The 25,951-nt window shown below is 44.6% G+C and overlaps 1 protein-coding gene across 1 annotated transcript in view; it reads right to left on the reverse strand.

The window, feature by feature from the left end:
- Positions 1 to 1,189: 1,189 nt before the first annotated feature.
- sema5ba (sema domain, seven thrombospondin repeats (type 1 and type 1-like), transmembrane domain (TM) and short cytoplasmic domain, (semaphorin) 5Ba) overlaps positions 1,190 to 25,951 on the reverse strand; it is a 227,296-nt gene continuing 202,534 nt past the window's right edge. Inside the window, exons 12-17 of the mRNA XM_079518685.1 lie at positions 25,026 to 25,250; positions 22,021 to 22,191; positions 19,023 to 19,160; positions 15,859 to 15,903; positions 10,929 to 11,134; positions 1,190 to 1,685 (exon numbers count right to left, since the gene is read on the reverse strand). Of these exons, the coding sequence (XP_079374811.1) occupies positions 1,500 to 1,685; positions 10,929 to 11,134; positions 15,859 to 15,903; positions 19,023 to 19,160; positions 22,021 to 22,191; positions 25,026 to 25,250 (971 nt within the window). The 3' untranslated portion in view covers positions 1,190 to 1,499. The remainder of the gene's footprint in view (positions 1,686 to 10,928; positions 11,135 to 15,858; positions 15,904 to 19,022; positions 19,161 to 22,020; positions 22,192 to 25,025; positions 25,251 to 25,951) is intronic.

Raw genomic sequence — 25,951 nt, forward strand, 5'->3', positions numbered from 1 at the left:
CATATCTGATATGACGCACCGAGAGCCATTCATAGCACTCGGTAGAACCAGTGCAGAATCAAAGAAATCCCCCATCCAGAATCCTTGTCATCCTTAATAAAAAGTAGAAAACAACAAAACAAAGCAAAAACAAACGAAAAACCAAACAAGAAATAAGAACAAAGCCGGTCTATTGCATACAGGCACCCGAGGCATTCCCAAAGCTTTTTATATGTACAGTGCACACCGCCCCACGTACGTTAGACTACATTTCCCACAAACCCCCCCCCCCCCCCCCCCCCACAGCTCTCCCTCATTCAAACTCTAGAGTTAATGTCCTCGCCAGTACATCCAATGAGCCGCGAGACTTTGGCCATTAGTACATTTTAGCCGGTAGTCACTCTACAAACCATGCACACGCGCACGTGTGTGTGTGTGTGGGTGGTGGGTGCGTTGTTTGTGCACGTGCGCATGTCGTAATGACGTGTAGTGTCCGTGTCGTAGAACAACACTCACTGGCTTCCAATGTCCTGTAACGTCACATGGTGACTGGTGTGCAGAACAAAGAAATGTCATTGGCTGCTGAGTTCGTTATCTTATCTAGCCATGTGGAAACACCGAAAACGGAGGAGAGAGAGAGCAGACGACAAGGAGCAAGCCGAGCTGAAATTGATCCCTAATTTAATTGAGTATCGACGCCGTTGAGCTCTCTTTCGTGGTATATTCTTCTTCTCGTTTCTTTCCGCGCGGGAGCGAGGCCGTGTAATGATATGGCCCATTTGTTCTTCAGCGAATGCTTTCGTTCGTCGTCTTGAGATACTCCCAATAAGTCCAAGTGTTCATTCCAGACGAACGCGCGAGAGCGACAGAGAACGTCACACACACACCGATCCACGGAGAAGTCTTCTCTTCTTAATGTTCTGCTCCCTCTCCCTCTCTCTCTCGTACGCCTCTGGACCGCTGCATGTTAACAGAACACGGCGAGGAGTTCCTCCAATTGGATCCACACCCCAAAAAAAAAAAGAACGTTTGCGGTTGAAAAACTGCCCTGTCCCGGTCAGACCCTTTTAATAATAACAACCCACCCTCCTCGGCCAGTTACATGAGTGCCTACATGTCTCCGAGCTGGCACAAGGTGTGGGCTATACGGTTATTCACACCCACGCACACCCCCCCCCCCCCCCTCCCCCTCCCCAACCACCCACCCACTCAGTCACTCACTCACTATACAGGCCAGTGGAATATAGGCAGGTATATGTCCCCTGAACACACACACAAACCCCCATACAGAGGAGACGATGTAGGAGTGCCGAGAGAGGAGATCGGGATCGAGGCGGCGGCGGCGGCGGCGGCTGTGGTGAACCCACGTGATCCTGCATGGCAGGCCAGGGTTTCAGAGGATCATTTCAGATGCTTGGGTTCGAGCTTGCGTTCCGTTATGTCACCGCGGGAGGTAAAAGAGGAGAGGGAGGTGGCGCGGCGGTCCGGTCGGGGGGCCGGGAGGGGCCCTGTTGTCTGTCTCAGCTGCTGTTGTTGCTGCTGCTGTTGTTGTAGGTCCGGCAGGGCGAGGGCGAGGAGTTGGGCTGGTAGTCGTACTTGCCCAGCGCCGTGGGGTAGTAGGTGGTGGTGTAGACGTTGGTCTGCTGCAGCGCCGAGGGGTAGAAGTTGGATCTCTCGTCCGGGAGGAGGTTGTTCTTGTTGAGCGTCTACGGGAAGAGACACAGATAAGAGAAATTAATTATCTCTGTATACGTCTAGATGCATTTCATTTCAAAACCCTAAAATAAGACTGATCTGCGATGGCCAAAATTTAAATATCACAATATTTGTGACCAGATTTGACTGAGAGCCTGCCATCGCGCAACCTGCTGCCATCGCGCTTTTCACCAGAGGAGAAAAACTTTTTTATTATCCAAAATGAGTTAATAGCACTTCACATACTAGAGCATGTCTGAAATAAGTGTCAGAGCTGAAATCGACATGTACATGTGAAATAAATGCTTAAACATGTAGCTAGGTGTAATGTTAGAGACCACAGAAGTGAACCTTTCAAGCCTGTTTTCTCAACTCGCTGTTTTCTGCAAGACATTACTCTATAAGCCATATCTCCAAAACTGGTGGGTCAAACTGAACAACCAATATGTCAATTTGAAGCTATGATTCCCTGCTTTCATATGTTCATTTCAAATTCAAATTCAAAACAATCCAATGACAGCCCCTCAGTCAAATCTTGCCACATTTTTTTTACCAAATACTCGATATCGACATTGTGACAATATTGTCACAATATATATATATATATATTGTATGTATATATATTTTTTTCCTTTTTCAGCCTTTATTGGAAGTGGAGAGACATAGGGAATGACACACAGCAAAGGCCGTCGGGCTGGGGACTCGAACACACGACGCGCTGTCAAGCTACACTGAGCCTATAAGTGCCCAGACCACTAAGGCCAACGGTCCGAGCCCAGGAGATTACTATTGATGGCTTCACAAGATATTTATACAATGAGATCTTTTGCATAAATAATTATCAGTAACGCCTAAATAATAACTAAAATTGGGTAAAGACGTACTGTATACTGAACAGCTAGAAAAAGTTAAGTCAGTTAAGTTCAGAAAATTACACCACTTTACTGTAACTCATGCATCGATTTTTCAATTAATCATTTCAACCCCCCAAAAAAGAGAAACGCATAGAAAGTTGTTAAATTCATAGATTTATACCATATAGATTTTTTTTATATGAGAGAGAAATCAACATGAGTGGAAAGACTGCACAGAGAAAAGATACTACACATCACACCAAACATTTAACAGCCAGCGTATGCATATTGCTTAAACCATTCTGGGCGGGAACCCCTTTTGGTGTTTTAACTAAGCATTATGTTATACTTTAGCTATTGAAAAAATATCAGATCTACAAGCTCATAGCGCGCCACCGAGTGGCGCGCTATGAGCTTGTAGGTCTGCTATTTTAGAAAAATCGTAAAAATGCGGCACAAATCTTTGAATATATATTCTTTCAGAGCGAACGTTTTTTCAGGCCTAAATAGGATAATATACTAAATGTGACTTAAATGCATCCAAAAGCCTTGGAGGTTGGAGCAAGGGCACCGTGGAGTGCATTCATACGCAAGGCGGACCACTTTAACAAATTTAATTTAGAGCCGTGTCAGGCATAATAATCAATAAGCTAATTTGACGAGATGCCATGAATTCACCGCAGGCCCCTTTAATTAATGACGACAAGGCTGAAACACATTTCACCTAATGGCAATCGCCGGATCTCGGTTAAAAGCCAGCAGCATAAGGTTGAGAGAAAAGCGTCTGAAATAAATGAAATCCGTGCGAACATCTCTGAAACCCAAAGGACGGTTAATCTGTTTAGAGTTGTCGGAAATGCACAAAGGCGGCGATAACAAATTAATTGGTATTGTTGAGAGGAGACCCTGCTAACACGCAACACTCTAATGACACAGACAGAGACACAGGACACGCAGTACCTCGATCGCTCACTCCTCCTCCTGGTTATTAGAGTTAATGAGCAGAGCCTATCAGAGGCAATAAATATGGTAGTGAGCGCCACCACAGCCCCACGACAAGATAATACTGATGACAATAACAAGACAATAACAACTACACTGCTACTGTTCCATGTACTGGCTCGCCGTGTCTTCATATTGACATTGGAGTCTGATGTTGAATTGATGCCGTTGTTGTAGTTGCTAGCCTGGCTAATAAGGCTAGACTTTTAAAAGTTTTCCCAAAAAAAAGCCCCCGCAGTTCCCAAAGAAGTTGAACACTTTAACCCATTTTGGGCGGGAACCCCTTTTGGTATTAGCATTATGTTATGCTTTAGCTATTTAGCAAAAGGCCGATGCACACCTCAAGGCTAGTGACAGGTGCGTAGGGCAATAAAGCATACTTAAAAAGGTTATCTTTGAAAAACGAAAGAAGGGTCCCGCACACTGTCAGAAAACTTGCCAAAAATGTTGCTCTCTCTCTCTTTAGCTATTGAAAAATAGCAGATCTACAAGCTCATAGCGCGCCACCGAGTGGCGCGCTACGAGCTTGTAGGTCTGCTATTTTTGAAAAATCGAAGAACGACTGACATAGAAACATAGCTTTTTCAGAAAACTGTCTAGAAGACATTTTTAGAATCTGATCTCAGGTCAAAATGGGTTAAAGTTTGTATGAAGGTTCTAGATACAAGTATGATGGAGCTAGACCAGGCCAGAGAATAATAACCGAGTAATAAATAAGTGTGGAAACATGAGTGGGAGCATGAAGCCCAGTGGCGTGCACAGATAGACACTAGGGGGTGCTAGAGCACCCCCTGCCCTTTTGGCAATGTGAAAAAAAAAACTTATTTTTTTCTTTTTTTTTCTTTTTCAGAAATGCCTGGCATTGCCAGACTATTTTTCCTGTGGCAGATTCGTCTGGAGTTCCAGGGCTAGTCAGTCGATACCATATTTTACCATCAGGACGATGGTACGATGTACCAATGTTGCAGGTTGAGGCTTCAGGATCATTTTGTCCCCAGAAGTATAGGACTTCTGAATAAACACAACAAGCCCCATATCAGTTCTAAAAATCAAATGATCGGAATCGGATCGGGACATAGTTGTGATTTTTGATGGCTGATGGCTGATTGGTACAAAATTAATTTCCACAAGGACAATAAAGCATCTATTATCTACTGTATCTATATCACATCAGCGGTGGAGGACAAAACGTACTCATCCCCGGTACTTGAGTGAAAGGATAGATACTGGTCAAATATTACTCTAGTACTCAAATGTGTATACTAGAGTTAGACTAGAGTACATTCGCAAATTCTCGGTTACACACCGGCATTCCGAAGCCCTCTATTCCGACGCACCGCCATTCCGACTCACTCATTACTAACTATCCCTAACCGCGGAAGCCACGTATAGTCTGAATGGCGGTGCGCCGGACTGCCACTCTGTCCCCACAAAGTACAATGTACATTCCCTTTTTTTATGTTTCACTGTGTCCCTTACTAGAAATGCACTGGAGTGAAAAGTACAATATTTTGTGTTTGAAATGCGTGTAGTGAAAATCATAAGCTTCCAAAAAAGAAAAACAACGGGCTCTCAGAGTGAATGCCCTTTCTGGTTTGATACAATAGGTCAGGAGTTACGACCTTAGACACAGCGGTGTGAGCAGTGAAGTGACCTGAAATCTATTGAGGAGGATTTGTGTTTGTTGTTGCTGTCAGTAGGTGCGTTTCCATAAAGCCGTTTCTTTGCGCATTAAGGCTCTTGCGCAAAATCTCCTGGATGGAAACACATCAACATGCGAATAAGTCTCCATTTTTCGCAAAAACACTTTTTCGCTTGGAGGTTGCGGATTTAGGCTTTTTCGAAAAAAGGGAAATGCGCAAATAGTTTATGGAAACACTTGCGGAAAAGGTTTTTAATTAGAAAGCATTGAACTCGCATTATATCGCTTTTGAACAGTTGGGAAATAAAATAAAACAACGATGGGGAGGCAGTGGAGTGAACGGTGCAGTGGAGTGAACCTAAACGTGTAGGCTATAGGCTATATAGCCGATGAAACAAGTTATTCACAACTGTTTGCAGCTGCAATCAATCAATTTACAGTATAAACGACCAGTATGCTCCAATCGAGTCCCGTGACACATGTGCCCCGAATATATTAAGACAAGCATTACACAACAAATCGTTCTTTGTACGTTCTTTGACTGTAGGTGTCGTCAATACTGTGAAAGCAGCAGACGGTCGGTCAGCCGCTGACCAGGGATCAGATTACAGCGCAGTATATGGGGTCCCGTCCGTTAAACTGAGATACATACAGCATACAGCATACATACAGCGCATCAAATCAATGGTGTGAACATCGATTAGGACTACTTTACATGAGCCTCACTTTACTGGCAAAACAGTGCAACCTACTGCACATTTCATGAACTTATTGCATATGCGCATTTTATCAGTTTAATGGAAACACCGACAATTCGCTCTTCTTTTTTCGACTTAATGAACATACGCTTCCTTTTTTCGCAAAGGCTTAATGGAACCGCACCTACTGTCTCATTGTAACAATCATGTCGAATGCATCATACTTAAAGATGGAGTTCCGCGATTTTGTTCCACTCTAAAACATGATCATCAGGTATTATTATAATATAAGGAGGAAGAACTTTTTCAAAAAAAGTGTACGGTATTTGTTAAAATTATGTTTTTATGTGGACACGCCCTCCAGTTCATTAAGTATGCGTGAGTTTAACTTTAGCACCACCCACCTAATCCAGTCCCTCTACCTCCTACTTTAAAACCTAATCCTAGTCCCTCCGCCTATAAGTCATTCTACACTTGGTTGCATGCTGAAAATAGCCGATCTACAAGCTCACAACGCGTCGCGCTGCTTGTAGATCAGCAATTTTCAGCAAGTGTAAAAACAGCCATTACGATGGCCCACCAACATTTTTTGTCGACTAAATCAACTGTACATTTTAGTCGACTAAAATCTATATGATATTTAGTCGACTAAAACTAGACTAAACATTCCAGGTGACTAAAATGTGACTAAACTAAAATCAAAATGTGCTGCCAAAAACAACACTGCCTTACAGCCCGTATAATTGTCTGTACCTACTGCACAGCAACACAGCTCTGGACAGACAGGTAATTCCTAAATAGGAACAGGGATTAGTTGCAAATGGTATAATTGCTTGGCTGCTTGCAAGACAACGACAATGCCATTCATTTAGCCTCACTGCACACATTTGACTACAATGTGCGTGTATTCCTTCAACCTGACATTCCCATTAAACTAGGCCATGTTTAATTTCCATAATGTTTAATTTCCCCTTACTTGGAAATGCAAATGTAGCTATAAAGCTACAGTATATTACAGTATACACATAAAAGTAAAACATCTATGCTCTCATAATGTGCATTCATTAGAGCCATCTCCATCATTGACCTCCCTTGATAATACACTTCTGCCCAGTGCCCACAGGCACAGATAATTCGTCTTTTATTATTATTATTGAAAAACAGTTGCTTTATGTTAGCCTATCGCTAGGTCTGACTGACCCTGGCTGAGATGTCTCGAGTTGCTCCCGCCCACGTCAGTAGGTTGTGTCGGTTTAATGTCAAATTATTACCATCTGAACATCGTATGAAGAATCTGAATGCAGACGTGGTAATCTACATGTGTCTGTTGTCCCGATGGACTGAAAAAACACATCGACGGGCTGAAACAACCGTTTAAAACGTTCAGTTATTTGGCACACTGGGTTGAATTAACATGAAGGCTCGTCCACGATCAAACACAACTCTATGGTAAACGGCGTATGTGCGTTCACGACCAGGATCGCCTGTCCACGTTGCATTCAACACAGAGCGGCATAGCAACCCGTTTTAAACGTTTTCTTCAGCGCATCCATTCATTTCTTCACGCCGTCGTAACAACATGGCATGACAATGGATCGCCCATCTTAGATCGTCCTCGGCCATAATAATCCATTCTATCTGTTTCTTTCAATCGCCTGTATCTCCTATTCCTTGTCCCAGATGGCATTTTTGGTCAAAACAACGTTTCTTTGATGGCACAGAGCCGGCGATGTGGAGCCCTCCAGTGCCCCGGTATAGAGAGTATGCGCATGCTTAAAGTGAATGACACATCGAGTGGCAAATCGAGTGGCAAAGCAACAGGCAAAGTAAGTTTAACATTGTTTAATATTGTTTAATGCAATCAGATAAGACTTTTCTATGTGGATACGGGCTGTCAAGGCCAGAAAGTAGTTTTTTTTTCTCAGTAGGCGTTCCTGCATAACTTCCTGGTTTGATGATGATGTCACACGCATACCCTCTATAGACCCATCTTGTAAACAAGGCCTGTCCGGGACCTGTTCTACTTACTAGGTTATGTTCACTTCCGGTAGTCTGGAAATGTGGCTTTTCAAAATAAGAGCTCAACTGGGAAAAATGCTGGCGTGAATTAGATCCTAATTTTTCAATAAATGCTAGCGGGCTAAGTGTTAATATGTACAGGACTAATTTCCTAAAGGGTCAATACATTGTGAATCAGAGTGAGACAACATTTATCCTCAGGTCGTCGTGACTTTGACATGAATCACTGGTGATGGAGAATATCACACAGATGTAGGCCTACAAGTGTGGCCAGTTTTTGAGTGGTGTAAACCACTCCTACGACTGGCTTTGTTAGTTTACGTGTCTGTCTGTCTGTCTGTCTGTGCGCAAAAAATGAGCATGGTTGCTACGGTCACCCAGTTCACCCGGGGGTGATTTCATTACGTCAGACCACAGCTGATCAGGCTATATAAGACCTTACAATACTCAGTTCACACGGGTGTGATTTTTTTACTTTGCACATGAACAGGGAAGTGATAATTGTGGTCAACAGAAGCCAATTATGGTAGTTGCGTGCCAAAAAATGAATGTGCAGTGCTTCCAGTATATACTTGTTTTCTTGTGTTATGATGTGAATCCACAGAACTGGACTTTTAATGAGAGGCTTTAACCCATTTTGACCTGAGATCAGATTCTAAAAATGTCTTCTGCATCCTGACAGTTTTCTGAAAAAGCTATGTTTCTATGTCAGTCGTTCTTCGATTTTTCAAAAATAGCAGACCTACAAGCTCGTAGCGCGCCACTCGGTGGCGCGCTATGAGCTTGTAGATCTGCTATTTTTCAATAGCTAAAGCATAACATAATGCTAACACCAAAAGGGGTTCCCGCCCAAAATGGGTTAAGGGCTGACCTGGGGTTTACCGACATAATGGAGCTCATTAATAAAGACTATAGGCTGTAGGGATTTGGGGAATAAAGGGTACGGTAAGTACAGTATAGGCTATAAGTCTATAGTTTATAGAGCAAAACACAGAATAGTGAATTGTATTGTAATTTTGACCAGCGCATTATTCATCTCACGTATAGTCACAGTTCAAATTGACGGAAATGCATGAATAAAAAGTGCTAAATAAAACATGAATTTGCGTTGAATGTGAATGAATATAAATAAATATAAATATCATGGGGTGTTAGTTTAACTCTGTAGCAGAGTTAATGCATTTTGGGCGGGAACGCCTGTTGGTGTTTATAGCATTGTGTTATACTTTAGCTATTGAAAAATAGCAGATCTACAAGCCCATAGCGCGGCACTCGGTGCCGCGCTATGAACTTGTAGGTCTGCTATTTTTTGAAAAATCTCGAAAATGTGTTGCAAATCTTTGAATATATATTCTTTCAGAGCGAACGTTTTTAACTCAAATCTTTGCTTCTGGGGGGTCCCTGGAACTACATATTTTCAGATGGGGGTCGGCGGCCAAATACAGATAATTCTGGGGGTCCTTGACATGAAAAAGGTTGAGCACCAACTGACATAGAAACATGGGTTTTTTCAGAAAACTGTCAGGATTTAGAAGACATTTGTAGAATCGTCCGCAGGTCTAAATGGGTTAATGCATCCGCTGACGCTTAATGTTCATTCTGGTCATGCCCCGAAGCTGTTTGAGTTTTGGTCCCACATTTTTTGATACATTTGTTTGTGTTGAGAAACTGAACCCCCGGCCCCTTACGGCTCTGTTTGGAATTCCAAACAGCATATCTTCAGCCTTCATGACCTGTCGGCTAGACAGAGACACGTCACCCCTCCATCTCACACTTCTTGGATACGCTTTCCACTATAGGGCCTCACTCAGACCTTTACTGCATTGCTGTATGCTTGTTGGATGAATGTTGTGTAGTGTCATGGCCGCCCCAATGCATTTCCAATGGAAGTCACATGGTTTGTAGTCCACATTTTGGACTACAAGCTGTTGTATGGCTTTCGGCTGTGTTTCGACTGCGCCCCTCCCCCTCATACAACACTAATGTTGTGTCAAACCATGTGACTCCCATTGGAAATGCATTGGGGCGGCCATGACACTACACAACATTCATCCAACAAGCATACAGCAATGCAGTAAAGGTCTGAGTGAGGCCTAGGGGTGTAACGATACATTTTAACAACGATACGATACGTATCACGATACATGGTTGATGATACGATACATGGACCATATTGGTTCAACATGGCGATACGATACGATTCAATGATTTGAAATCGATGCAGTAACTATTTAAAATACATTAAATATGTGTGAAACTTGTGGATAGTGCAGGTCTTTTAATTAAGGGAAAGATTTATTATTATGGATATAAATAAGTAAACACATTGATTCTCTGGCAAATAGATGGACATTGTATTTGATTTTGAACACATTATGAACAAACCCACGCCTTGACATGAACACGGAGAATACACACATTTATCAATAGACCTTATTGTAGCTATATGGAATGGAAAAGTAATTAAACCCATATTTTTCTTTTTGCTAAATTGCTAAATACAATGCACAAATACTTAGTATTGATTAAAATGATTATTCACATTGCAAAACGATTCGATACAAAGTCAAACGATACGATACTTGCTGTTTACATATCGTTTTTTTTTTTAATTAAAATTGACAATTCGATACAGTTACTATATCGTTACACCCCTAGTTTCAACCTAAAGTATATAAATAAGACAGCTTTCTACCACTTAATTCTTCTACTGTACTTTCTTCTTCCTCCTTCTCTTTACTTTTATCTTTTGTTTTGTTTTTTGCACCCCTCTCACATGACATTGTACAGTACGTGGGTTGGGACACACATTGGTCATCATTGGATGGATTCATTGCATAGACTTTTAGTTGTGTAGCTTTGTAAATCTATTGTACTATTGTTTTCTGTTTCCTTGTATTTGAAAATAAAAGAAAGAAAGAAAGAAAGAAAGAAAGAAAGAAAGAAAGAAAGAAAGAAAGAAAGAAAGAAAGAAAGAAAGAAAGAAAGAAAGAACACATATACAAAAGGAGGCTTTGTTCTCTAGTAAAACATCTCTACCTTGAACTCCATGGGCGTGTACTTCTCGTTCTTTGGCGTGGTGTTGCCCTTGTAGTTGAGGTGGTTGGGCGTGGTGGGGTGGATGACCGCAGACTCCTGGGACGGCTTGTGGTAGCGCTGGCAGTACACGTACACCAGGAAGGACAGGAGCCCCGCCCCCAGGAAGCAGGACACGCCCGTGGCGATGAGGTGGATGGAGGTGAACGCTGCGTGGGGGAAATTATAAAAGGAGCATTCAGTGATTTGGGTGATTTACCGCCCCCAGTAACAAGATGTGCACATGCACGCACTACAGTGGAGGGGGACACGTGACAGGACACACACCAAGGTCCGCCCCCCGCCCGATCATGATTGGCGGAAGGCCCCTCTCTATCCTGATTGGATGAAGGCTGGGCCACCTATAAACCAAAAACGAAACCTGAGGTTTTTTGACCCCCAGGGGTTAACTGGGGACAGGGAGGAACTCCTTATATGGTCAGCACACTCTAACTGTTTTTTTTTTGTGGCTTTCGCCTTTATTTTATATTTTTTTATGGAGGGACAGACAGTAGGCTGACAGGAAATGGGGAGAGAGATGGGGGGGAAGACATGCAGTAAAGGCCATTGGGATCGGGAGTCGAAGCCGCGGCACACTGCCAGACTGGATTACCAGCCAAGGTCCCATAGCACTTATCCTACCCCCTTAGATAGCACTTTTTAGACTTAGATAGCATTTGAAACAGACTTATAGCATGTCATGTAGACAGCACAATAATTGCATTGTATATAGTCATAGCACATCATAGTAGCCTACATATGTATAGCATAGTATAGTATATATGTATAGTTAATATGTATAGTGTCATTATATAGATATGTTCTAGTTACGTTCTTAGCTTACGCATGTTTCTTGATAAATGCATTTTATATATGTGATGTATTCCCATACTTTTGTTCCTGCCTAATGTAAGTCGCTCTGGATTAAGAGCGTCTGCTAAATGCCTAAATTGTAAATTGTAAGGTGCCTGGACCGCTGAGCCATGGCCCAGGCTGGTAAGCACACTCTATAGTAGGGAGGATTATCACAACAAAACAAAAAAAGAAGTGATATTTTAATTAAGTGAAATCACTGAATATACATTTAAGGAAGACCTGAGACCAGATTCTACAAAATGCCTTCTAAATCATGAGTCTACTGTCATGAAAAAAATAAACAATGTTTCTATGTCAGTGATTCTCAAACTATCATGTCAAGGAGCCCTATAATTACGGTATATGTATAATTTGTCCGCAGACCCCTATCTCAAAATATGTTGTTCCAGGGACCCCCCAGAAGGAAAGTTATGAGTTAAAAACGTTTGCTGTGAAAAAATATATATTCCAAGAAGTTTAAAATAATTTGGATTTTAATTTTGGAGTTTTGGTGGTTTCTTCCTGACAGCATTATGCTCTAACAACTGCACTAGGGCAAGACCTGAAGTAGGGCCTTTATTCACCAAAATTCTCATTCGTCTTCATTTCACCATTTTGTCACTCCAACGTGTAACACATTTGTACTGTCTCAGAGTAAAAAAATACTGTACTCTAGATACATTAACATTGAGGATTTGCTTTATGGCTTGATGTATTAGATCAGGGGTTCTCAACGTTTTTGGCCAGGGACCCCCGGAAATGCTTTGGCAATGTCTCGGGACCCCCGCCCTGCCCCCTCCCGACCCCCAATATAAATTGACTGCTACAATAACCTTAAACCATTTTGGGCGGGAACCCCTTTTGGTGTTTTAAGCATTGTTATAATTTAGCTATTGAAAAATAGCAGATCTACAAGCTCATAGCGCGCCACCGAGTGGCGCGCTACGAGCTTGTAGGTCTGCTATTTTTGAAAAATCGTGAAAATAAAAATTTAAAAGAAATCTTTTTTCTTTTTTCTTTTTTTAAATAATTTGGGGACCCCCTAAAATATTTTGGCGACCCCCCGAGGGGTCGCGACCCACGGGTTGAGAACCCCTGTATTAGATCAGTGGAGACCACCAGCTAAATGATAGAGAGTTGGTAACCAAATGGACCCTCATAGATTAACTCTTGAGAGCGTAACAAATTTAAACCAATTCGACCCGTCAATTATTGTTAAACATCTGCATTACTTAATTAATTTTACAAGAAGTCTCTACACAATTCATCGTTTGCCTGTTATCTCTCCTAATGGTACCAACATCAATACAGCATGGAATTGTGGACAAAATGTTATCCAACGATAACAAAATATTCTACGTTATGGGTCCGAGAGGCTAAATGTCATCGAATGGTGGTCCGTGGCTCAAATGCCGAATAAATAATGGGCCTTGATATGAAAAGGGTTGAAAACCACTGTATTAGATCATTGTGACATTGATTGAGCTTTTATGTTACAAAGGGCTGACAGCATTTTACAGCCAAACATGAAATTCAAGGTCTTAAAACATTTGTCAAGTTTGAAAAGAAGTAAATCAGATCAAGATTGTGAGCTGATGAAAAAAAAAAACTCTGTTACTGTTGAACATTTGCCGGTCTTTACTTTGATTTATTTGACAAAATAAAACAACATATAGGCTACAGTATACACAACATACAACACGATATACAAATATGTTCTGTATTGTTATAAAAAGTCATCCATACCTTTAAGAAATCTCTCTGGTCTAAATTGTGTGCAGCAATTTCCCTGGCTCTACTTTAATACTTCTATTTTCACATATATATATATTACATATCGTCTCATCATTCAGGACACCTTGCATTAATGACCTACGTTATACTGTGTCGTTTTACGACAGCGTCGCGCAAAAGTAGACTATCTATAACGTGAAAACTTGAAAGCTTTTTCCGGCAATTACGAATCCTGTCTCTGTGTTTTATAAATATTTAACCACTGAGAAGTATTAGCAAGAGTAAGTAGCCTTGCCGAGCCATGAGGCGCATAGGGCAGGAGCCTATCTCCTGTTTCTGTAGCGTGAGGCAGCTTGATGTACAAGTACACCCCCTGGACATGACGCTAGTATGTCGCAGGCAAGAGCTTGGGACTAAATCACTAGATTTGGATCCTTTGGAAGACAGGTGGTTTTATTGCAGTTCCTGAAAAGTAAGGGCTTTGGACCAAGGTTTGTGACCCACAGCGACGGTACTCCACATTCCATATTCATTTGAAACAGTCATGTATATACAGTATACGACGACAGTAAAAGGCTCACTTCCCCAACAGTGCACATAATAGCGGCGGTGGCTCAGGGGTAGAGTGGCCGGATATATGGCAACCGCAAGGTCAAAACCCGGGCTCCCCCAGAGTTAGTGTCAAAGTGTCCCTGAGCAAGACTCTGAACCCCTACTTGCTCCCGATGTGTAGGTTGGTGCCTTGCATGGTTTCCTCTGTCATCAGGGTGTGCGTGCGTGCGTGCGTGCGTGCGTGCGTGCGTGCGTGCGTGCGTGCGTGCGTGCGTGCGTGCGTGCGTGCGTGCGTGTGTGTGTGTGTGTGCATGCGTGTGATGCACAACTTGTGCACACAATATAAATGCACCATTTACAAAACAAAATCCTCAGTGTCAATTTAACTCGTAGAATTGGCAGAGAGTACTGGAGTACTTGTAGAGAGGCTGCAGGGGAATTGGGACTTGGCTTTACTAAAATTGGGACTTGAAGCCAAGGGGAGAAAATGTTTTTTCTTTTGTCTTGAAGGGGCATGTTTTGCACAACAACATAGTCTTTTCATTATGTCTTGCCCTATGATCTCTGAGATTTATACGTTTGTTTACCTTTGAGTGACTGATACTTAGGAGCGGTCTAACCTATTCCTTATATGTGACTGACTATACACTATACATACCACTGAAGGCTTGTACTCTTGTGTAAAGACTTGATGACATTCATACTTGCCCTTGGGCTTCCGTTATAAAACCTAAATAAAAAAGGAACAAACACCCGCACACTGTCTTCAAATGCAGTGAACCAACTTTAATAGGGAAACGTATCTTAAAGATAGCCTGATGAAGACCACACAAGTCGAAACGTTTCCCTATTAACACCTTAGAGGCTCGGAACTATTTAATCCATTTCATCCAGGGTGCCCATCATTTGTAGCGCACGGACCACTTTTACCGGCACACCGGAAGCTGGTGTGCATGTCTGTGTAGCAGCTAACAATAGCCACACCACTCGGTACGGGAGGTAATAATAAATCTATCGCGACTAGCGACTGGACCGCTGAGCGCCGTCAAACACAGGATCTTTTTTTCAGAATTAGACGGGATGATTTAGATCGCGAGTTATGAACGTTTTAAGATTTTTGTTTTCGTCCGCTAAACAGACAGGGAACATTTTCGATGACGTGTCACTGTTGTGCAACACAGAGGATTGGGCAACAAGCGCTCCTAGGCTGTGGAGCGATGCGATCGGTTTTGATATCATTAATCTCCGTCCCGTTTATCAATCTCCGTCTGGGGCACTTGACCATGAACTTGAACTTGACGGTGATCTCCGTCTGGAGCCTCTAAACTGTTAAAGTTGGTTCACTGCATTTGAAGACAGTGTGCGGGTGTGTGTTCCTTTTTCATTGGCGGGCACCGTACCCTCTCCTACGCACCTGTCGCCTGTACATGTAGGTGTGCAAAAGCTTTGCTTTTTATAAAACCTAAATAAAAATATTTTGAAAAGAAAGAACTCTGGGGTATAAAGATAGCCCACAAGGAGCCGTAGTAAGGGTGATCAAAGCACATCTGACTCGTACGGTGTACTTTTCTGTGAGCAGGTGAAAGAGACACACGTGGCAATGACATGGAAACGTGTGAGAACGTGCACACAACACAACACACACACACACGCTTATGGAAATCCACACAGGCCAAAATAACGTGTACAGTATTATAATACTCCGTGTAGTACACACACACACACACACACATACGGCTGTGAATCCACTTACCTCCACACTGCTGGTCCTTATCGAAGCCAGATGCAGGGAGAATGACTGCAGAGGGGAGAGGATATCACAGAGTCAGACACGTACACACATGCACGTACGCACTCATGCACTCACGCATGTACGCACACACACACACGCACGCACGCACGCACGCACGCACGCACGCACGCACGCACGCACGCACCGCACGCACGCACGCACGCACGCACGCACGCACGCACGCACGCACGCACACACACAAACACACACCAGTTGACGGGGTGGGGTTGACAGACATGCAGACTGAATAACACAGCCACACAATGATTAACATGAAATGTGCTTCGGATGTTGTTTGGAAGGCTCTCTGGAGGGGGGGGGGGGGGGGGGGGGGGGGTTGAGGGGGAGCTTTTTTACGACAGAGAATTCCAAACTTTTACAATCTGAGCCCAAAGAAAGCAACTATAGAGAAATAAAAGCAGAGCGATGCGTTGCGTGCGTCGCGTGACCTGCGTTTTGCGTGTGTCGTGACCTTTGTAAGGGGGCAGAGATACGGATGCGCACACGCATTCATTTACAGCTGAAACACGTCCCATCTTCCATCGTCGAGGGGCCAAGAAGAGGCGTGCGTGCGTGCGTGCGTGCGTGTCTCTGTGATAGTTAAACAGGGCAGCATTTTAATTCAGACCCCAGTCATTCCTTCATTAGATTCGGGGGCTGATTCTTCACCTTCCTCCTAACACACCCGTCCCCCTGCATTAGACCTTAAACGTCTCCACGTTTATTGTCCAAATTCACAATAAAATGAGGTGTGATTTGGTGTTGAGAGTTCTTGTAATATTAACCGCTGTGGTCCGGAGCCATTAGTATTCCTATAGTGGAGTCTGACGCGTTCTGGCTGCAAAAGATCATTTGAAGGAGTTTTCAAAGGTATATATCTGCATAACAAGCTGGTCCATTCACGCGAACCTGGAGCATGCATGGCTTCCAGGTCGGGCCAAGTTACAGTTCACCCATTTTGACCTGGGAACGATTCTACAAATGTCTCTGAAAAACCTCATGTTTCTGTCAGTGGTTCTCAAACATTTTCATGTCAAGGACCCCTAAGATTATATGTAATTGACCGCCGACCTCCATCTGAAAATATGTTGTTCCAGGGACCCTCCCAGAAGCAAATATTTGAGTTAAAAACTGAATATATATTCAAAGATTTGCGCCACATTTTCACGATTTTTCAAAAATAGCACTCGGTGCCGCGCTATGAGCTTGTAGATCTGCTATTTTTCAATAGCTAAAGTATAACATAATGCTTAAAACACCAAAAGGGGTGTTTTAAGGGGAGTACACCACCCAACAACTGCATTTCTATCTAGCAATTAAATACCCCGTAGCCGGTGAGACTGTTTACACCACCAAGTGTTTCAAAAAGAAAAGTTTGAGAAAATAAATGTGCTGTTTTGAAGCAATGAAGACACAGACATGATACATTACTCTGACTCTGAGAGCTGTGTTGGGGGGGTGTATAACATAGTTTTGATATAATGCAGTTGTTAAACCCTCGGCCGCATATTTTCTACAACTCATCAAGGATTCTCTTTGTTTTTCGGATTGTTCAATCACCTTGAAGACAGAAATCCCCCCATGAATTCAAGGCTTTACTTCCCGCGGTGAGTAATTGATTGCAAATCTGGGAGGCAGTTTTATTTGTTTAAATAGAAAGAGGAAAGGGACGTTTTTTGATAATTAGAAAGGAGATTTAGGTCACATTCACATCAGAAAGCTTTTACTGCGATTAAAACAAATCCTGCTGCACGTTGTCGGAAAGTGCGCTTCGTTTGGCAGGTGTGAAGGCTCATTCGAATCCTATAAAGAACCGCATTCTACTTCGACCCAAAAACGGGGGTTTCGCTTCGCTTCCATCGCACTTGATTACGATTCGGTGCAGGTGTGAATGCAATCCGCAGCAAATAAAGGAAATTAAGCAAACAATGTGGCGGGTGAGGAGCTGAACACAGTTGGAGACGGAGAAGGCATATTTTATGCAGCGCAAAGATGTCCCGTTACCGTGGATAGACGACGTGGTCGAATGAGGAGACCGAAGCCCTGATCGAAATATGAGGACGAGTACATTCATCAATTGCTTAAGGAAACACATAAAAACACTGCAGTGTAGCCTACAGAATATTCTGTCTGTGCGTAAACATGGAGTGCTGTCACTGTGTGGGGAGGAGTAGGGACTTTCTTCATCTCGATAAACTTGTAAACATTTCGCGCAGCTGTCTGCGCTCGGCTCCATGCCCAAAAGAACAGTGCGTGCGTAGAGGGGAGGGGGAGAGAGAGAGAGAGAGAGAGGTCCAGTCCACGACGGCACACTACATGCACGTTACCCAAATTGTACGTATAATTACGTTACAAGTATAGTTTATGAGTATAATTTTAACACCATAGATTTCACTGTGTAGTTTATGAATTGAACACGTTGATAATAAAGGTCACTGCCGCGTTTCCAATTGCTGCGGACGACAGCGCAGTGTGAAGGCAAACCGCAGCAAATTAAATATGCAAAAAATGATGCAACTCCTCCGCCCATTCGCATGGAGTCCACCGAAGTATAGGTGTGAATATGACCTTAGTGCCAGCGGATGATGATCTGTGTGTGCCTGCGTGCGTGCATGCATGCGTGCGACCGTGCGTGCGTGCGTTGTACACGACAACGACTACAGTGCTGAGAATGATAATGACTTTGCGCAGAGCGTGACAGAGAGGGACCCCCAGCGTGTGTCTAACCCAAATTCGACCTGAGGGCGAGTCTACAAATGTCTTCTAAATACAGTTTTCTGAAAAACCTACGTGTTCTGTCAGTGGTTCTCAAACATTTTCATGTCAAGGACCCCCAAAGATATATGTAATAGGCCGCCGACCGCCATCTAAAAATATGTTGTTCCAGGGAACTCAAAGAGTTAAAAACGTTCGCTCTGAAAGAACATTCTACAAGCTTGTCTCTGCCTCAAAATGACTTGATTTAATTATTGTTATATTTAATGTTTTATAAGCAAATCTACTCACTCGGTGCCGCACTATGAGCTTGTAGATCTGCTATTTTTCAATAGATAAAGCATAATATAATGCTTTAAAACACCAACATGGGGTTGTTCCCGCCCATAATGGGCTAATAACTGACTAACCAGGTATCTCGTTGCAGTCTCTGCGCTGAGTGGCGTTCCCCACGCAGGGGGCGGAGCTCTGGGAGCCACACAGACGGCTGCGCATCTGCAGTCCTGAATCGTCGCAGGCCGACCACAGAGACCACGCCATCCAGCCACCTGGATGACACGCACACACACACACACACACACACACACACACACACACACACACACACACACACACACACACACACAGGGGAAAAAATACAAAAAGTCACACACATTATGGGAGTCAGTGCTGAGCCCAGACAGCCCAACAACAAGAACTCCAGACAGCAACGAAATCCCTTGGAAACGCACGACTCGACTCGGCCACCCAATCTGTAAACCACATGAAATGAAGGGGGCGCCCCGTGGCCACAAAACAGTCCCCGGCCCAGTTCTATAGACGTGCCGCTGCAGCATACAAGCAGACACAGCTGAACGGAGCGCTTGCTTGTTGTGAGGTATAAACAGCGTCGGGTTGGATAAAAAAACCCGTGGAGAGTTTGTTTAGTGCATAGTGGAGATATTTGTCTCCCGAGCCAAAAGCTTTTTAGTGGTGTCTATCCCCGCAGCAGCAGTAAACAAAAGGCTGCTTCCCAAGAGTAAAAAAAGAAAGAAAAAACGAAAAGAAAAAAAAGGTTCTCTAAGTTCAAATCGTGCACCAGCTGCGTTCTTTTTGGAAATTGTGACTTTGTGGAGTGTGAGAGAGCACCAGGCTGGTTTTGAAATTAAAAGAAAAGAAAGACAGACCGCTTCCAATATTCAAGGTGTTTTTTCTTCTTTTTTTAGTAGAAGCAGCGAAATATATATTTTTTAATTAGTTTCTTTCTTGGGGGGTTATTGCTTTTTTTTTTTTATATAATTTTCTCTTTTGTTTTACCTTTCCTATCAGTCTGGAACTCACTGGCAGGCTGCCAAGTCTCCAGCATCTGCTCACCTTTCACCATCACACACCCATCTTTAAAAACACACACACATCAGCGCGTCTCAAACCCCACCTCCCAAGTGGCGTTTACTTTCAATGCACACTTTAATTTGCTCCGTTTCATTTCCATTTATTTGTGTCACCGAGCCCCGACCCGCGTTATTCCGCTGTGGAGTTGCGGGGGGCTCTCTGGGGGTGGGGGGGGGGGGGGGGGGGGGTTGGACACACTCCTCTTTAGCATTCTGGCCTGTCGGTCCTCTCCTGCCACCCTCGGTTGCTTCCGGACTCTTTAACCCATTTTGACCCGAGGTTCGATTCTACAAATGCCTTCTAAAATCACTTTTCTGTCAGTCATTCTCAAAACATTTTCATGTCAAGGACCCCCAAAAATATATGTAATTGCCCGCCGACCCCTACTTGGGAAATTATGTTGTTCCAGGGAATTAACCCCCCAGAAGAACGCAAAGATTTGAGTTCGCTCTGAAGGAATATATATTCAAAAGATTTGCGCCACATTTTCAAGATTTTTTCAAAAATAGCAGATCTACAAGCTCGCACTCCGTGCCGCGCTACGAGCTTGTAGATCTGCTATTTTCCAACAGCTAAAGTATAACATAATGCTTAATAATAACACCAAAAAGGGCTTCCCCGTCCCGAATGGGTTAATCGAACCATCTGTGACAGCAGCAGCATGATCAGATAGATTGACTGACAGGCCCGGGCGGGACCGCCGGCAAATGACACAAAGTACACTGAATGGGGGGGGGGGGGGGGGGGGGGGGGGGGGTGGGGGGGGGGTGGGGGGTCTTGACATGGGGGGCCGAGCAGCTAAAGCACCCCGATAGATATGCACCCCACCCACCCACGTCCGCCGTGGCCCGTCAATAAATGAGCAGCGGGGGTCATTAGCCCGCGTCAAACAGACGAAAACCATTACCCTGATGAGTCTGATTAGCATCAGGGTGAAAGGCATGAGGAAAGCCAAACAGAAAAGCCATTTACCTTTCTTTTGTTCCGTAATTAGCAGAGAGAGAGGCTGACGGCGAGCATTATGTCCCCCTCCCCCTCCCGCCCGTCCGTGTGCGTGCGTGTGTGTGAGTGACAGTCGAGCTAATTCGAAATGAACGGCAGGCTTTCGGTCGAAGGGAAGGAAGGTTAAGGGGAAACAACTGCTTGAATCTGGCATCTCATTCCTCTCTCCTGGAGACTGGAATTAATAGTGTATGTATGTGCGCGCGTACGTACAAACACAACGGAATGTTACGTGCGCGCGGAAACACGCAACAGCACGCGCGCACACGCGAATTGGAACCTGTTCAAAGAGGGGGGTTTAGTAGTGCATGCTCAGCTTCAGCTACACTGCTCTCAAACGCGCCGCTGGCTGCAGTTCACAGCAGGAGACGTGGGGCGGGGGAGGGGAGGGGGGGGGGAGAGGCAGCGGGGGAATGACATCGTATAAAAAGACTTCTTCTTCACGTGCCATGAGTCAGTGCTTTAATTAATTATAGAAAAAGGACATCAGAGAGAGAGGAGAGACAGAGAACAGAGAGGATGATACTGAAAGGGCAAGCTGCGGGGGGGGGGGGGGGTTGGCTGATTGGCCCGGGCAAAGACCGCACTGGCAGTGAGTGATGTCATGTTCATTCGTGCGTGCGTGGGTGGGTGTGTGGGTGGGTTTGGTTGTGTGGATGTGGACGCGTTGTGAGCTTGTAGATCGGCTATTTTCAGCAAGTGAGAAAACATTACGACGGCATCAAGGCCCGCCAAAATACATTTCAGTCGACTAAATCAACTGTAGATTTAGTCGACTAAAATCTTATGATATTTAGTCTACTAAAACTAAAACATTCCAGGTGACTAAAATGTGACTAAAACTCAATGAAAACTATTCAAGAGACTGTGACAAAAATCAAAATTTGCTGTCAAAATCAACACGCGTGCGTGCGTGCGTGCGTGCGTGCGTGCGTGCGTGCGTGCGTGCGTGCGTGCGTGCGTGCGTGCGTGCGTGCGTGCGTGCGTGCGTGCGTGCGTGCGTGCGTGCGTGCGTGCGTGCGTGCGCGGGCTCACCGTCACAGGTGTGCGTGTTGCACAGGGCCTCCTCGGTGTGGAGTCCTATGCAGATGTCTCCTGTGTTGGCGGGCGCGGGGTTGTTGCAGGAGCGTGTCCGCTGGTAGTGACCGCCTCCACAGCCCACCGAGCACTGGGACCAAGGTGACCAGCATGACCAGGCGCCAGTAACTACCGCACGCGCGCACACACACACACACACACAAACACAAATGCACACGCACATGCGCACACACGCGCACACACACGCACACACACGTACAAAAAGAAGGGGAAAAAAAACATCCAATGATTTACATGAAGCCTTACATAAACAAAATGATAATCAAGATTAATACAAGTCTGGCTGGCTGGCTGGCTGGCTGGCTGACTGACTGACTGACTGGCTGGCTGGCTGGCTGGCTGGCTGGCTGGCTGGCTGACTGACTGACTGACTGACTGACTGACTGACTGACTGACTGACTGACTGACTGACTGACTGATGAATGACTGACTGACTGACTGACTGGCTGGCTGGCTGGCTGGCTGGCTGGCTGGCTGACTGACTGACTGACTGACTGACTGACTGACTGACTGACTGACTGATGAATGAATGACCTTAATGTGGAGATGAACGTGTACAGTATGGTGAGGCAGAGCTATGGTTGCCAGGTAACACTCCCCCACACGTCACAAAAATATTGGTCAGGTGCAAAAAAAGATCAGAAAACAGAATTAATTAATTTCCACATGCTGCATAGTATAGTTAGTAGCTCCCGAAGCAAAGCAACTGTCTCTATTATGCTTGGGGAGCTACATGCATGGCTTTCTTCTATTGTGAGGCTTTGTACACACAGGCAGGCTGAAAGGAGGAGACTCTGGCAACCGAAAGGATATAAAGAGGAATATTTGTGGGAAGACTGTCTGTCTGTCTGTCTGTCTGTCTGTAAATGGTAAATGGTGCATTCATATAGCGCCTTTATCCAAGGCGCTTTACAGAGATTGTGCATTACATTCACACACACATTCATACACCGATGGCAGCGGAAACCATGCAAGGCGCCAACCAGCACATCGGGAGCAATTAGGGGTTCAGTGTCTCTTGCTCAAGGACACTTCGACAGTAACTCTGGGGGAGCCCGGGTTCGAACTGGCAACCTTACGGTTACCATGCAGACACTCTACCCCTGAGCCACCGCCGCCCTGTCTGTCTGTCTGTCTGTCTGTCTGTCTGTCTGTCTGTCTGTCTGTCTGTCTGTCTGTCTGTCTGTCTGTCTGTGCCTTGGTCCTTTCACTATCTCTTGCAGTTATTGTCCATCTCTCCATCCTCTCTCTCTCTCACGCGTGGCACATACAGAATGACGCACATTATATTTGTTTGAATCCCCCCCCCCCCCCTCATCACCCCCCATTCCTGTCTATAATCTGAGTCATCACCACTTACAGTATGATCTCATCTCACTCATGTTCTGTTTTTGTTATTGTCTTTATTGTCACTTCACACCTAATTGTCCCCGACAGGCTCTGTGGCCCGTTTTCCACCGGTTGGTTCAACCGGTTCAGTTCTTTGTGCTTCTTATAGTCCATGAGCCAGAGCTCCACAAATTGGAACGTTAATTATGAAGTGAGTGGAGCAAAACCATACCTATATTAGATTGTTATCACCATGAATCTTCCCCAGTTGAGTACTTACACGAAGACAATGATTTATTGTATTACAAATTTAACATTTTTAAATATGCAAATGAGGCATTATGTAGGAAAATATGCAAAATAATCGAAAATATGAAAAAGCTACTACTGTGGAAGGGTTATCATGTATTAATTTACTTGTATTGATCCTATAAACAATTTAATATAGGTCTAGTTTTTCCCACCAATTTTGGAGCTCTGGCTCATGGACTAAGAACCACAAAGAACTGAACCGGTTCCCATTGGGAACCAACCAACCGGTGGAAAAGGGGGGTCTAAGAGATAATGGCGAGACATGGGCCAAAGCATTTCCGGTGGTCCCCAGCAGCCCAAAATGTCGTTGAGAGCCCCCTGGTGTACAGTATTGTTCCTGCAGGCTCTGGCGTGGCGTGGCAGGCTGACAGATATACTTTTAACTGACCACCCTGCTATAACCAATGGTAGACCATTTTGAATAGAACTCTACCGGGTTGGGGGAGGGGGAGGGGATTTGATTAGCAGCCAACGATAAATCATTTATTCAGGGGGTGTCGTTCATACATATTCAAAGTTAGCGTGCGTGCGTGCGTGCGTGCGTGCGTGCGTGCGTGCTTGCGTGCTTGCGTGCGTGCGTGCGTGCGTGCGTACACTGGAGAGATACAGTATGCTAATTATTATGCTTGTGTGATATTTATTTTCATGTGTGTGCAGAGCAGGGTGTACTGTATGGTGTTTACATTATTAGCCTATGTAAGTGTGTCCTCTCACGCTGAAGTGTACACGTGTGTATGTACAGTACAGCAGCTGTCCTGAGTCCAGTCTAATGAGCGTACGTGGGCTGTCAGTCAGTGCATTAGCGCGGCTAGCGGGGCGCACGGCTCCGCTCATTATGTTGAGCAGGTTGAGAAGCGAGCTAAGAAGAACTCTCTGCCACCACTCAGCTGCTGCTGCTGCTGCCGTTAACCATTAGCTAATGGAGATAACGATGCACTCGATAATAATAATAATACTAATACAGCACACGTACACTACAGCAGCCTCGCAGGTTGCCCCAATCAGCCCTGTATGTGAAGATGTGTACACTGTGTAGAATGTGTGTTCGGAAAAACAACAACTGAAAACACAATTATGTCCGAGTGTTCTTTACATACTAACTGTGTATGTGGAGTTTGAAAATAGGTTAATTAAATTGTGTGTGTGTGTGTGGTTCAATAGGACGCACGCACGCACACGCACACACACGCACACGCACACACACACACACACACACACACACACACACACACACACACACACACACACACACACACACACACACACACACGTGTGTACTACAGTATATTTTGGCGTCTCACCAGGGCAGGCCTGTACGTTGCAGTCCTGGTACTCTACGGGGGAGCCGCGGCAGAACACCGGGGCGCTCTTGTTGCCCTCGGCCGTGGAGCAGGACCGCCGGCGCGTCCGGTAGCCCTTGGCACAGCTCTGGGAGCAGGTGGACCACGTCTCCCACGAAGACCAGCCCGCAGCGCCCCCAGGTGAGACCCTCACCACCGGGCTCTTCAGCAGGTCCTCAACCAGAGCTGCAGGGGGGGGGGAAGAAATGGGTACAGCATTAGCTATAATACAGGGTTCCTACTTGAGAAATGGGTACAGCCAGCTATAATACAGGGTTTCTACTAGAGAAATGGGTACAGCCATAGCTATAATACAGGGTTTCTACTAGAGAAATGGGTACAGCCAGCTATAATACAGGGTTTCTATTGAGAAATGGGTACAGCCAGCTATAATACAGGGTTTCTACTTGAGAAATGGGTACAGCCAGCTATAATACAGGGTTTCTACTTGAGAAATGGGTACAGCCAGCTATAATACAGGGTTTCTACTAGAGAAATGGGTACAGCCATAGCTATAATACAGGGTTTCTACTAGAGAAATGGGTACAGCCAGCTATAATACAGGGTTTCTACTTGAGAAATGGGTACAGCCATAGCTATAATACAGGGTTTCTACTTGAGAAATGGGTACAGCCAGCTATAATACAGGGTTTCTACTAGAGAAATGGGTACAGCCAGCTATAATACAGGGTTTCTACTTGAGAAATGGGTACAGCCATAGCTATAATACAGGGTTTCTACTAGAGAAATGGGTACAGCCAGCTATAATACAGGGTTTCTACTAGAGAAATGGGTACAGCCATAGCTATAATACAGGGTTTCTACTTGAGAAATGGGTACAGCCAGCTATAATACAGGGTTTCTACTTGAGAAATGGGTACAGCCAG

This window comes from Electrona antarctica, assembly GCF_951216825.1.
Source record: "Electrona antarctica genome assembly, chromosome: 13".
Lineage (NCBI taxonomy): Eukaryota > Metazoa > Chordata > Actinopteri > Myctophiformes > Myctophidae > Electrona > Electrona antarctica.